The 15,074-nt window shown below is 42.2% G+C and overlaps 2 protein-coding genes across 2 annotated transcripts; both read left to right on the forward strand.

Annotated features, from left to right (window-relative positions):
• Nucleotides 1-530: 530 nt before the first annotated feature.
• LOC119318885 lies at nucleotides 531-2,302 on the forward strand. Its single transcript, XM_037593448.1, has 4 exons — nucleotides 531-734; nucleotides 814-1,068; nucleotides 1,162-1,302; nucleotides 1,766-2,302. Exons 1-4 carry the CDS (start codon nucleotides 732-734, stop codon nucleotides 2,078-2,080), a joined length of 714 nt encoding a protein of 237 aa, XP_037449345.1. The 5' UTR covers nucleotides 531-731; the 3' UTR covers nucleotides 2,081-2,302.
• Nucleotides 2,303-10,280: 7,978 nt separating this feature from the next.
• Nucleotides 10,281-14,860, forward strand: LOC119316239 (BRAP2 RING ZnF UBP domain-containing protein 2-like). Its single transcript, XM_037590549.1, has 12 exons — nucleotides 10,281-10,540; nucleotides 10,634-10,749; nucleotides 11,009-11,117; nucleotides 11,219-11,333; nucleotides 12,103-12,200; nucleotides 12,538-12,644; nucleotides 12,722-12,968; nucleotides 13,068-13,121; nucleotides 13,245-13,391; nucleotides 13,481-13,545; nucleotides 13,854-13,908; nucleotides 14,180-14,860. Exons 1-12 carry the CDS (start codon nucleotides 10,343-10,345, stop codon nucleotides 14,339-14,341), a joined length of 1,473 nt encoding a protein of 490 aa, XP_037446446.1. The 5' UTR covers nucleotides 10,281-10,342; the 3' UTR covers nucleotides 14,342-14,860.
• The last annotated feature ends 214 nt before the right edge of the window (nucleotides 14,861-15,074 follow it).

The raw sequence follows: 15,074 nt of genomic DNA on the forward strand, positions 1-15,074 counted from the left end.
CTTACCGGCATCAATCAGGCTTACCAGCAAACTGTAATGATCTGTTTTATTTTGCATGGTATTTTCAGATTTTCATAATTTCTCCAGAGAAGAGCCACCGTTGTAACTTATTAGTGCACACAGTAATTCAACCTGATACTGAAATTACAAAATAGATTGAAAACTTATGTTCATGCAGGTAATTTACCTGTAGAAAACTGTAATCGATGTCATGGGCTCACGCAGATACTTATTAGTTGACTTTTTCTCTGAGAAGTAAAAGCCACTTTATGCTATAAATTGGAAATTTTAGAAGGATCAACTTTACCACAGAGTGCATGGGCAACCCATACGAAATGATTTTGCAGCTCCTTAGAATGGGTAATTATATTTTGTGAAACAACTTTCCTTTTTGAAATATGACATCCCGGCACCTACAAGGCTACAACGGCAATTCAGGAACATGTTCTTAATATGATGCACAAAGTAACTACACATGCCTATCACTACTCCTTCATAAAGCAAGGCTCCTCGCATGATAGTTCCATATATTAAGGAGTCAAATGTCAAAAGCTCTAGCAATGCAAGTATATAACCCCCTTCTTCTGGCTGGTCTAATCCTTCTTAGCCCACTAAACACCCCATCTCTCATTCTTCACAAGCTACACGTACTCTCTTCGTCAAAGCTCCCCACTCCTCTTCCAACAAAGAACACATAGAACACCGAAGGCTTTACACCGACATACATAATCATGGTGAGAATTCCCACCTTTTTCATGCTTCCTCATTTAAGTTCATCTTTTAGTGATGCAAAGATCGTTTGGAGTTTTGCAGCATCATCAGGCAATGTGGAAGCCAGCATGGTTAGAGGCCCTCAGCACAGAGAAGTTCTTCGTGGCATGCCCCTTCCATGAGCACGCCAAGAAGAACGAGAAGAACATATGCTGCCTTGACTGCTGCACCAGCATCTGCCCACACTGTGTGTCGACACACCGGGTACACCGGCTCCTGCAGGTCCGGCGATATGTCTACCATGACGTCGTTCGGCTGGAGGACCTTGAGAAGCTTATTGACTGTTCCGGTGTTCAGGTAATATGCATAGTCTACACAGTATGCATGTGAGTCTGATAATTGTTGTCTGAGATGCATGCATGCTCATAATTCTGTATCTACATGGTGCAGTCATACACGATTAACAGCTCTAAGGTCGTTTTCCTGAAGAAGAGACCACAGAATAGGCAATTTAAGGGGTCAGGGAATATTTGCACCTCCTGCGACAGGAGCCTTCAAGAGCCCTATTTCTACTGCTCTCTGGATTGCAAGGTGATTTAGTAGAACTCGCGATCTAGTGTTATTCCATGTGATTACATGCAATTTAATTCTGATTGCTGAGAAATAATGTAGTTATATTGAGTTGAATTATGATGACTAACAAAATAATTATATTCGACTGAATTACGATGGCTGATAGAATCGCAGAATATAATTCATACTAAATGAGAGAAGCAGCACAATTTTGATCTAGATTCTAAAAGGTACTTAGCTACAATAGCATCTGACCTCATTTGCCATGCAATATCCATATCAGAGTATTTAGCTACCTGAAGAATCTGATTGGAGAATCAGCTGGTAGAAGCACTATAAAGTAAAAATATATGAAAATTAATGTTAGCAAATTCAGAAAATATGTTCAGATAGGCATTAAATGCATTTAAAGCGAACTGTCAATTTCTGGACATACATATGAAAACTACCTGTCACGTTCACTCATATGCATCCTTTTCAGGTTGAGTACATATTACGGAAGAAGAAAGACTTGTCAGCATACCTGCGTCCATGCAAGACCTTGCAGCTTGGTCCTGACTTCTTCATTCCTCATGACGCTGATGATGAGACAACCCAATCAACACTTGTTGATGCTGATGAGCCTATGGGATCATCAGACTCCGATAATTTGAGCATACCATACACAAATTTTGTCCGGAAGAAGCGCAGCGGACCATATATCTGTGCACGATCTGCAAACCGGGTCTCTGACGATGACATGGCCACAAACATGAGCAGAAGGAAAGGGGTGCCTCAACGATCACCTTTGTGCTAATAAAAATAAAACACTAAATAGTCTTTTTTTTTACTTCTTTGATGCTCTTTATCTCTTGGACTAAGCCGGTGCACTACTGACAGAATTTTGTCTTGATGGAACCATGTAATTTCAATGTACATCACCAGAGGCAATTGTACCCAAATTCTTCAGGTAGATGCACCAGTTCATATATATGTACGCCTTAACATGGTTCATATTATTCCTTTATCTATTAGTTTTTCTAAATGTTGTTATTGATCAAATACCAAATGCACTCAACAATTTCTGTGTAGGTCATTAATTAAGATTTATGCCTAATTATGCAAGCGATCATGTTATCACTCTCAATTCTTGACACACCTAGAACCATGGTAAAAAAATCAATCAATACATGAGTTTAAATATTCAATAGACTAGTCCTAAGAGTGTATTTTTGGCTAAGCAGAGGGGTTGTTTTTGAATAAAGTTTACAATATTGCCTTACCTCCACAATCTGGATAAAGCAGAGGGGTTGTTTTGAAATGTAATGCTCTTTTTTGGCAGCCATAGCTAAATTTAATAGGTAATAACCTGCCAAAAAGAAGCATTCTGTTGTAATCATCATATTTACCACACAAGGAATCTACCGTAGATTTCTGTGGAATCATGGGCAGTTGCAGTTTTTTTAACGAAATAGCAATTGACCTAAAGTATTTCATGTAATGGAAAACATATAGTGGTTAAATATTGTATTATTTATGACCAATATAAGATCAACGAATTTTCTAGTCTCATACTCTCATGTCAATCAACAATATTCTAAGCCCTGTTCTGAGCACTAGCAATTATTACACAAAAACACTAGGAAACAGATTCAGAGCTAAGCATAGCAGATTTAGTAAAATGATTAGTCATGAAACAACAGCGACGAAGGAAAAAAATAATAGGAAAATATTTTGAGATTATCTTCTACTACCCTGATTTCAGAAATGAAGTACTCTACTCAATTATTATCTTCTTTAAACTGAAAGCTCATGAAGCAATGTGAATCCATAACAAACATGCATTCTAGATGCTAAAAATGGAATCCTACAGACGTTTTCTTATTGTAAAAATATGCAAGCCTAGTTGATATATATTTTCATAGGCAATAGGTCTGTCAAACACAAAAAAGGTGCAATTGTCATCACAAAAAAAGGTGCACCTGTACAGATCAAGAGACAGAAAGAGCAAAGTTTCTCCTACCAAACAGAAGTTTGCACTGATGGGGTGATGGTTTACCTTCCATTGCCCATTTCATGCCTACCTACGAAACGTCAGAAAAAAAAGGAAACATACTTCTCAACATTTTAGTAGTCATGCAATCAATCATATTGGTGCACAAAAACACTGGTTCGTCTTATTTGCTAACATATTCCTTTGGAAGGAAGGGTTAAGAAATAAAAGTTAAAAAAACTTTAAACCATTGGAAGTTGAGCAATTGCAGTTTAACTAATGAAGCCCTCAGTAATGCCTAGTCAGATCATCTCGAGATCAGCATGCGAGATTAATATTTTTTCCAAGCACCTCATGATATGATTCGGCGCATATAGCTGGAAAGCTCGGGAAGTGCACTCGTGCGCGTCATCTACTAAATATTATAACCATACTAAAGATAATCAAATGTCTACTTAAACAGTAAAATCTGTCATCCTCCAATGATGATGAATTATATAAAAAAGGGATTGGCCTAGTTACAGGTAAGGGAACTCTCTCTCCTTGACTTTGACTGGAGCTAACCATATTATTTTCCTTGGATTTTCTGGAACTGCTTAAGTTTTAACCACTTTAATTGCTTAGTACCTTCTATTGTGTTGTCTTGCCACAATACAGATGCATGAACCATCAAGTTTGGTTGTAGATCTCAAATTCATGCAAACTGGTAGGTTCAAAGTAAATAAAATATAGTAACTGAGGACTGAGGTAACATGCAAGTTACAGAAGAACAAGTTCAGAAGTAACATTGAAATGTCAACTAAATGGTCATTGTCTTGTAGATGTCTCGTGATCCAGACTATTTAAACTGGCATTTAATGGAAAAAGAGAAGGAAGTAAGCAAATAAGTGACAGCTAGCCGATCGCTAAGCTAGCTTAAGTTTCGTCAACCATTCTGATCAGATCAAATAGGCTTAATATGACTGAGTTAAGTAGTCATACTAGAACGAAATCATGTACTCAACAAGACAATAGTTTAATGGTAAAAACAATAGAATGACAACACAATTAGCAAATAAAGTAGACCAAATCTCGATATATGTGTAATTTGATGCGCAAAACCAGCAGTGTTTCATTCGGTTCTTAACTTCTTATGATGGAAAAAAAATATAAAGATTGATGGAAAAAGGAACTGGAACAACCACACGATTGAGAAATTTGGAGGTAGAAACAAGTTTGTGTAACCCTCAAGAACGAAAGATGAAACTCAATGTATTTGGCTTTTAAACACCAAAGTTCAACAAAGGCCGCAGCAGTATGTAACTACTAATTCAATAAATGTACGTTTCCAACTAGGGATGATACATAAACACATGTACCCCATCTCTAGTCAAATGATTCTAAGGAACGGATCAGATGTGAATTCAACTTAAAAGATGATGTGGAGTTGCAATTTAATCTGCCTGGCCAATGTACTAACCAAGGGCTCAGAATCAAGGCTTGCTCAAACGTGTTCTCTTTTTTCTGGGTGCAAAGAAATTTCTCGCCACGAACTGAGCCATTGGACGACCAACTGGATGCTTCATATTTCCTATATTAGGATGCAGCCGGACTTAAGCAACCCCAATGGTTCAACATATAGAGGGCAATGATGCATTATCATTAATTCGCAAAAAATAATTTGTTTAAAAATCTCAACAGTTTCTGGTTTATGCTCATTGACTTCCTCCATTGTTCCAAGATAAGATCCTTTTTGTATTGTCCCTACAACTTCCAGTTCCCAAATTCCACTTTGAATTCATGTCGGCAGAAACTGTTATGTATGGGCGGCACGAGCAAGAAGATCCTGAATATATTTCTCCTCGGAGATGTAGAAGCCATCAGAGGTCGAGGAGATCTCAATCCCAAGAAAATATCAAAGTGGACCAAGATCAGACATGAGGAACTGGTTGCGAAGGCGAGCCTTAACAAAGGCAATGTAGTCAGAGTCGTCATGAGGAACTGGTCGTATGTTTGGATGTGTGTGCTATGTCCTTCTTGCCCCGTGAGAACGCACCAAACTGACTGCTCAGTCGGTTGAGTGTGTTTTCCTTGGCTACAGCGATGAGCACAGGGGCTATCGCTGTTGGGATCATGTTGGTCGTCGCCTGCGCATTTCGCGTGATGTGACTTTTGACGAGTCTCGTTCTTACTACCCACGTCCTTCTTCCTCGAGCTTCTCTGTGGACGATATTTCTTTTATTCTCCTTCCCGATACACCCCGTTATGTGCCTCATGTCCCACCTCTCATTCATTCTCAGTCACCACCGACACCATCTTCCTCCTCCTCCACCTCTCCACCATCATCTCCAGTCTGTCGCCCTCTCTCACCATTTCCTCTCCACTATACTCGCCGGCCTCGTACTGAGGATGTTTCCCCTGACGCGCCTTCCACCTCCGGTGCGCCTCCCTTCACGCCTCCCCCGGTTCATAAACCTCCGTGCTCGGCCTCGCCCTCCGCCTGATCGCTATTCTCCTGCTCGGTACGGTCTCCCAGTTATTGCTGAGCCCACTTCCTATCAGACTGCCATGACTCAGCCTGAATGGCAGCTTGCGATGGCCGAAGAACTTGCTGCCTTTGAGCGCTCTGGCACATGGGATCTGGTTTCCCTTCCTTCCGGTGTTCGTCCCATCACCTGCAAGTGGGTCTACAAGATTAAGACTCGCTCCGATAGCTCTCTTGAGCGCTACAAAGCTCGGCTTGTGGCCCGTGGTTTTCAGCAGGAGCAGGGACGCGATTATGATGAGACATTCGCTCCCGTGGCCCACATGACCACTGTCCGCATTCTCCTTGCTGTGGCTTCTGTTCGTCATTGGTCTATCTCTCAACTTGATGTTCAGAACGCTTTTCTCAATGGCGAGTTGCGTGAGGAGGTCTATATGCAGCCACCACCGGGGTACTATGCTCCTGATGGCATGGTCTATAGACTTCGCCGCTCCCTCTATGGTCTTAAACAGGCCCCTCGCGCCTGGTTCGAGTGTTTCGCCTCTATGGTGACTGCCGCTGGCTTCTTGCCCAGTGATCATGATCCCGCGTTGTTTGTTCACACATCTCCTCATGGTCGGACTCTTCTCCTTCTCTATGTTGATGACATGATCATCACTAGTGACGACTCTGACTACATTGCCTTTGTTAAGGCTCGCCTTCACGACCAGTTCCTCATGTCTGATCTTGGTCCACTTCGATATTTTCTTGGGATTGAGATCTCCTCGACCTCTGATGGCTTCTACATCTCCCAGGAGAAATATATTCAGGATCTTCTTGCTCGCGCCGCTCTTGGTGATGAGCGCATTGTTGTGACTCCTATGGAGCTCAACGTTCAGCTTCGTGCCTCTGACGGCGACCCTCTTCCTAATCCCACTCGCTATCGCACCTCGTTGGCAGCCTTGTCTATCTTGCTGTTATGCGTCCTGACATCTCCTACCCTGTCCACATCCTGAGTCAGTTTGTTTCAGCCCCCACCTCTCTCCACTATAGTCATCTCCTCCGTGTTCTACGATATCTTCGTGGCACGATCTCTCATCGCCTTTTCTTTCCCCGCTCCAGCTCTCTCGAGCTCCAGGACTGCTCCGATGCTACCTGGGCTAGTGATCCCTCTGATCGACGCTCGCTATCTGCTTAGTGTGTCTTTCTTGGTGGCTCTCTTATTGCCTGGAAGACCAAGAAACACTGCAGTTTCTTGCTCGAGTACTGAGGCTGAGTTGCGAGCAATGGCTATGTTGACGGGTGAGGTGATCTGGTTACGGTGGTTACTTGATGATTTTGGTGTGTCTGCTACTACCTCGACTCCCTTACTGTCAGGCAATACCGGTGCTATCAGTATTACACGTGACCCGGTGAAGCATGAGCTCACCAAGCACATCGGTGTGGATGCCCACTTTGTGCGTGCTGCTGTGCAGGATCAGACTCTCGCTCTTCACTATGTGCCTTCTGAGTTACAGTTGGCGGACTTCTTCACGAAGGCACAGACTCGAGCGCAGCATGCCTTTTTTCTCTCCAAACTCAGTGTTGTTGACCCACCATGAGTTTGAGGGGGGTGTTCGATGTGTATACTCTCCTTTCTGTATATCCCCATTGTGTAAGGGGTTTTCTGCACTTTACCACACATGTATATGTATTGGCATTTGGCCCTCAATGAATACCAGTTGCTCATTATCCAACAGTACATAAGGTCACCATGGCAAGGAGATGAATTCCAAATTTTAGGATAAGATCACCAATCCCTCGGTTACATAGTTTATCATTTAAATTAGAAAGATATATTTTTGTTTGGGCCTTAAGGGAGAGATAAGATTTATGGCTTATTACTTTAGATTGGACTGTTAGGCCTCTATAAAGAAATAGAAGAGTCATTCTTCTATCCCCTTCCCATACCTCTCTCCTAAGCTCAGCAGAAATAATATTGTGATGTGGCTCTCTTCAAATTCATAACATTGATCGTCATCAACTGGAGCTCTTTGCATATAGGTTATGAAACCTAAAGACCACTGATCATTGTGTCCTATCTTTCCATGATCATCAGGGAGCACTGATATATTTCCAAAATACTTTAAACATTCATGTACCTTTGCATTAAAAGAAGGTCGAACATTAGGGCATCTACTTGGTCAACCAGAATACCAAGAATGCACATTCTACTCCTACGCCGGCCAGCAGACATCATACAGGATCTACAGCACAATAATTACTGCCCAAGCATATAGGTGTTCTAAAAGTCAACCTAGTGTAACTTTTATTTAGATTAATATATATTTGGCTTTCGATATACTTATATGTGGGCTTCGCAGGATGCCCGCTTGCATCCTTACGCCCAACAACCTGAACACCGAGAGGCCTAGCAAAGGCCATCTCCACAATTCACATCTGATAAATCAACCACACGAACTCATTGACTAAAAGCAGAGGTAATCACCTCAAAAAGTCAACTAGATTCACAAGTAATACATTTTTTTTGTTTCTGGGGATGCTCAGTCAACATATTACTAATAACCAAATAGCAGAGGATCGGTTGAAACCAGATTTGTGAAGATCTCTAGGCATGTTGACTGCAACCTTGGTAGGTACATTATTGGTCCATAGTTTTGCGAATAGTAAAACAAGGTTGGTTGATTAGATTTCCCCTAATAATTAGCCCGACCATGTTTACATATTTAACTAATACAGTTACTTGTCCTGCCATTATTTCCAAACAAATATGGACTACACTCATTAACAACTCTTTTTTTAAAACAGGGCAGAAAATATGCCTATATTTTTACGCGATTATCATGCACAAACATTCGAATCACTTCAAAGAGATTACGACTTTAAGGTGAACATGTAAGCTGAATGAAAGCCATGGCTATCGCTTTGATGCATCAATACTGAGAGCATGATAAGCCTCTGTACCTTGCTCGGTAAGTAACCAAGACTACAATATAAGCACACATCTTTTAGCTCCACACCAGTTTAACTGTATATATGGACATAACTGGTCAATTAATCTACAAGATAAATTACACCAGAGTAGAATAGTATATAACATAACATTTCAGCTGACACAGAATGTAAACGGTAGGAAAATCAAAATTTACCTGTCCCATAATGGGTGAACAGACATGCTTTTGCCCATGGACAAACTTACTGTACTCTGAACACCTGAATTTCATGCCTATGAGTTGCTAGCCAGGTTGACACATGAGGCCAAACGAACAAGGAACTGATCTAACCAAAGCTTGCCCATGACAAACCAGCCATAGATTCCATCAAAGATTTGGCTTTCAATCTTTATGCCATCGTGTAAAGTTGCACAACAGCACTGTGAATCCAGTGGCCTGTTTGGGTACACTCTAAGTTGATTGGATCTCTCAATCCCGTCGAATGAACAGTGAAACTGAACTAAAATCCCTTCCAATCCAAAAGGTCAAATTGGAGTATGGTGTATCCAAGCAAGCTTGAAGGGGGGATGATATATGCATCGGAATCTAAATCCGCATCCTGACAATGACAAAATAAGCCAACATAGAAGATGATGACAGAGTACGTTCTAAGTGAATTCTCCAGGAAACACGACAAGTCAGTAATAAGTGCCTGTTCGGAACCTCTCCAATCACGAAACTCCGCTCGGCGCGAGGAGCTCAGTTTGAGCCACTCCCTGCAATTGTGCTGCCGCTCCCTCCGCTCCGGGAGCTGCAGTTGTGGAGCGGAGAGGATCCGAACAGGGCCTAAGTCAATATCTGTCAACTGAAATCATGTCTGCACCCCCAGAAAACAACATGCCATCGGTTCACTCTTATCCACTGCAACCAGCATAAGGCTCCACCGTGCCTTATTGCCATGGCCGGGTAAACTCTGAATTAGGCTCATCATCTGAATTCTGAGAGCCTACACACATTTCACTCATCAGCCACACTAACAGGCATCGTAAGTTCATGAACAGAGTCAGCACCTCATACCGTACAAACCTTAACATCGAGCACTCCACCATCTGGTGATCGCATGGGCACCAACCCTGGATAGCTGCGCTGCACCGCAACGCGCACAGCATTACGTCGACCACTTGGCGGGCAACCAACTATCCAGTTTCAGTAACGTAATGCCGACCTTCCCAACCTTTCCGGCACAACCCGAAGCAACCGCAAGATGCACGCGAAGCCCGAGCCACAGGCGCAGTGGATTATGATCTTTTTTTTTTTACAGAGGCGATGTGCATTTGTACTTGGAAAATACTGGCCCAGTTCTCTGCGGCTTTGACTTACATAGGTGAAAAAAAAAACAGCCGAAGCCGGAAAGAACTCGATTCTAGCCGCTCCCCCGACGCCAAAGTCCGCCGCCGGGCCAGCGGAGGCCCTCCCGGCGCTGCCTCCCCCTCCCCCGCATCAGCTCGGTCGGCCTCCCCGTCCTCCACATTTTGTTTCCACCGTTCTACTTCGTTTTTTTTAAATCATATACGTCATCGCTTTATCTCACTGCCAGGTTGGCCCCACCTGGTCGAGTAGGGGGAGGACTTGGGAGCAGTTGAGCCAGGAACTTTTCCGAATAACCCCTTCCTCCTCGTCGTTGCCCTAGGCTTCTGATCCTCTCCGGCCATGGCGACCGCCGGCGATTCCGCCTCCCTCCCCCCCTCCGCCTCTCCCTTCTCATCCGCCCGCGCGCTCGAGTCGGTCCCCTTCTCCTCCGGGAACCCCCGCATCGAGGAGACCCGCGGCGTCGTCCTCCTCCACCCCGACCCACCCGCCGCTGCCGCTGCCGCGGCCGCCGCCTCCTCCTCGTCATCTCATCTTCCGGTAAGCCATCCCTGTTCTAGGGTTTTGTATTTTTGTCTGTTCGTGTATTGGGCGTTGTCACCTCTAACGCTCGCTCGCGCGGCGTGTTTGTAGGCAGAGAGGAAGCCGCAGGTGTTCGTGCCTGCGGTGCCCAACCACATGACCTACGCGGACTTCTGCCGATTCTGCGGCTCCTTCGTCCCCCACATGCTCGAGATGCGCATCGTCAGGTACCTCGCTTGTTCACCACTGCTTGCCTTCGCTTAGCTTCGCGCAGTTGCGTTGGCCCAAGGCCTCAATTGCATAGCTTGGTCCAATCCGAGTGGTTCTGAACTTCTGATAGGTTCAGTTTCCTCGATCCCATCGTTTGTTGTGCTGTATTAGACTTGTACCCTCAAAACTGGCCAACTTTGCATCTTTGATAGGGCTTGAGCTATTTTGATGTAAGCGCGGAATTGAGTATATTATTAATTGGTGCTCATAATGTAGGATTGATGGAGCGGAGGACCAGTATAGCGTTCTCATAAAGTTTGACACCCTGAGCTCCACCGATAGCTTCTACAAGCACTTCAATGGAAAGCAGTTCTCATCACTGGAGGTGTTGGTTTCTTCTAATTCTGCTGAATATATACTTGTTTTTTCTTCTGCTGTGATTAAATGTGTGCCATCGTGATTAATTGGAGATTGATGTGTTTGCAGGGTGATGTTTCTCGTGTACGTTTTGTGGAAGATGTGCACTACACTCAATTGATCGAGCATGCCCATAGCTCGATTACGAGCTCAGCTGAGCAGCCTACCTGCCCAGTATGTCTAGGTATGTGGAGATATTTTGAATTAATCTAGCTATGTATTAGAAAATTAGAATACCACATTTTGTTTATTGTCTGAAATAATTTTGTGCTGTTTTAGTTCTTTAAAATGATTATAATGTTTGCCTAACCACATTTCTGAATTATGCCATAATTCACTTAATATGAGAAAGAGACATGATTGCAGTGTGCTGATGTTAGGATGTAAACCACATCATGGACCTGTGTGTCATATAATAAATGTATGTCACATAAGTGAATCCTGATTTTGAAGCATGTATCCTTGCCATCTCTATTCCTCTAATAAACTTAAGTCACGTTAAGTTTTCACCTAATGCTAGTGCTGTTGAATATTTAAACCCCATTTGATCTGTGCTGACATGCATTATTTTAGCTTGTTTATGTCTTGTAACTGCTGTTAACCCCGGATGTGCAATTTTGTGATTCTCATGCATATACATTTAAAATGCAAGTATATGAGGCTAAGAAGGCAAGATGATCTCTTGCCTATGCTATGCTGTTGGCCTGTTGCCATATAGTTTTAAGCACTTTGGCAATGGGTGTCATATGCATCTTTACAACTGTTACATGTAACTATCCACCACACCTTTTATGTTCAACTCATGATATATAGGTGTTACTCCCTTGAGATTGCCCCATGCCTATTTATTAGCTTCGTAGAACATATGTTTTCTTACTATTTACCTAAGCCCAAGCAATAGGATTTTGAATTTATGTTGACTGTGTTGTTTATTCGTTTCTATTTTCAATCAGAGCGACTTGACCAAGATCCTGGAGGCATTCTTACTACAATATGCAACCATTCTTTCCACTGTTCATGCATATCAAAATGGACAGACTCTTCGTGCCCAGTAAGAGCTTAATATGATATATTTAGTTTATGACTCTTACTATTTTATATTAGTTTACTAATTGGAATTATAATGTTTATATTATACCACTGTACTTGAAATTAACAGCGGAATTATAAAGACCTAACGGTGCTATCAACACCTGAATCCTGATGGAAACTTTGCTTTGCCAAGTTGATAGCGTTTTGAAATACAGCACTCAGCCACTCTGTTTCGTTCATCACTGTAGAATTTGGCCTTCCTCTGTTTTGTTTTCCCTTGGTCTAGGGAAGTCATGCAAGTTTTTTCCTATCAACGCAAAGAGTCCCTTTTGCTTATGTTTGAAAGTATCACACAGGTTTGTAGGTATTGTCAGCAGCAACCTGAGAAATCAATGTGTTCTGTTTGTGGAACTTCGGAAAATCTTTGGATTTGTCTAATCTGTGGTAATGTTGGCTGTGGAAGGTAAAATATTTCCTGTTCATTCTGTAAGTTGCAAATGTTACTAGTTAACTTATTAACTTTGATTGGTGCGGTCACAGGTACAAAGGTGGTCATGCTATTGAACACTGGAAAGAAACTGAACACTGCTATTCACTTGAATTAGAAACACAGAAGGTTTGGGATTATGCTGGTGACAACTATGTCCATCGTTTGATTCAGTCCAAAACAGATGGTAAACTGGTTGAGTACAATTGCTATGGTGGTCATGAAGCAGATGGTATCTGTTCAATATGCAGTGGTGATGCAGGAATGGATGAAGCTCTACTAAACAGTAAAGTTGAAGCTGTAATGTACTAAGTAAATAATCTTTGATATTATTAGCTATACCACCCTGGTATGTTTGTGCGTATCTTCTTTTATGACTTTGCACTTCTCTTCTTTTAGATTGTTGAAGAGTACAATGATCTCCTCACGTCTCAGCTTGACAAACAAAGAAATGTAAGTTTGTATGTTTTTGTGGCTGCTCCTTTATATTTATAAGACTACTACTTGACATATTGTTGACATATAGTATTTGAGAGGGTAAGGTAAATTCTGACTTTCTTTCTGGTGCTAATGTAGTACTATGAGTCACTTCTGTCAGAAGTCAAAGAGGAGAATGAGAAAGAAATATCTGCAGCCACTTCGAAAGCTGTGAGCATGATGAAACTCCAAAAGTTACAGGCAAAGCTTGATAAGTGCCTTGAAGAGAAAAGTTTTCTTGATGATGTGAGCACTATAGTATTTGTTGAAGCTAGGTCTAAATGTTAGAACTTAAAAATCAGTGATGTCGCATTACTCATAATTAACCTTTTCAGATCAATGCCAATCTTGTGAAAAATCAGGAGATGTGGAAAGAAAGGGTTCGGAAAGTTCAAGAAAGGTATCTTCTTCATTGCTTTTAGAATTATCACCAGAAAAATGGATGTACCTTCCATAGAGCTAAAGCTAATACTCATGATATTAATATGGGATTGCAGCTGTGAAAGTTTCATGCACAGCTATACACCATATATTCTCATGAGTGACTAAAAAAAACTAGTCACTATGAATTGTTTTTTATTTTCACTTTTTGTGGCATTTTCTTCGGCCATCGCCCTGGCTGTTGAAATATCTAGATCATTAGGATTCAGAAAATAGTTGTAGTTCCTATTTTAGTGTCGATCTGAAGTGGCTAGATTTTATTTTCAGGGAACAAGCTGCACTTAAATTGAAAGATGAGAAGATTGAGAAGCTGGAGGCGGAGGTTAGTATGTTAAAGTAACTGCTGTGTTGGTTCAAATAGTAACCTGTGTCATGTTACGATACTGCATGTTCATCTTTAAACAAAAAGTTAATAACTGAATTGGCTTCCAAAATGTGACAATACAATCAATGCATCTATCAGCCGATGTTTGGTTTGATGAACACACACATTACTATGCTGTTTACGGTACACACCATTTCTTTCTGTTTTTTTTATAGTAGTATGCATGTTGTTAGCCTACAGCTAACCCTTCCCCGTTGTCCTGTGACAGCTAAGAGATTTGATAGCCCATATCGAGTGCCAAAACGCTGTGGCAGCAGCTCCTGGATCAATCTCAAGTGATATACAAGGGGGCACAATTCTTCCTGGACCGTCTACACCATCCTCGAGCAGCAGCCCTGTTCGCCCCACAAAGGACAGGAAGCGGAATTGAGATCTGCTTACCCTGACTAGATTTAAAGGATCTGCTTACACTTTAGACTGTTAGGGTACATTCTTATCCCAATTCTCCACCCTTTGCTACTCTGTGATTGGTTCTCAAGTCCATGTCCATTGGGCTCTTATGAATAGAAAGTTACCTGTTGCCCATGGTGGCATTTGGTGTGGAAAAAAGTCACTGAGGCCTTGTTTGGTACTAGTGTATTTTAGGGAATTGGTGGGGATTATCCCGGTCAAACCCCTAAATCCCCACATATCCCAGAACACCATTTGGTTCTAGTGTATTTGACATGTTTCATCCCCACATTTCCCCACAAATCCCCAAACTCTAGTGCATTTTTCTCAATACCCAATACACTACTCCTACCTAGTGTATTGGGGATAAATGGGGATTTGAAGGGATTGGGTGAAGGTTGGGGTTTCACCCAATCCCTATGGGGATTATCCCCTCAAAAACCCTAGTACCAAACAAGGCCTGATGAGGGGAAGAGAAACCCGACGTTTGATTGGACATTTGCACATGAGTTTTTTCATTGTTCATGATGTTGATAAGATATTTGTGTGGAAAAAGTCACGCTGAGATTGTGTGGAAGACGAAAGATACCGGAGGATCATCCGAAGCTACATAGTTGATATTTTCAATGTGATTTTGGAAGAACATGCACGACAAGCCAAATGATGTATGCACGCACGCATACGTGCCGTGCGAATTGATTGTCGCCTTGTCG

The sequence above is a fragment of the Triticum dicoccoides genome, chromosome 6A (genome assembly GCF_002162155.2).
Source record: "Triticum dicoccoides isolate Atlit2015 ecotype Zavitan chromosome 6A, WEW_v2.0, whole genome shotgun sequence".
NCBI classification, from domain to species: domain Eukaryota; kingdom Viridiplantae; phylum Streptophyta; class Magnoliopsida; order Poales; family Poaceae; genus Triticum; species Triticum dicoccoides.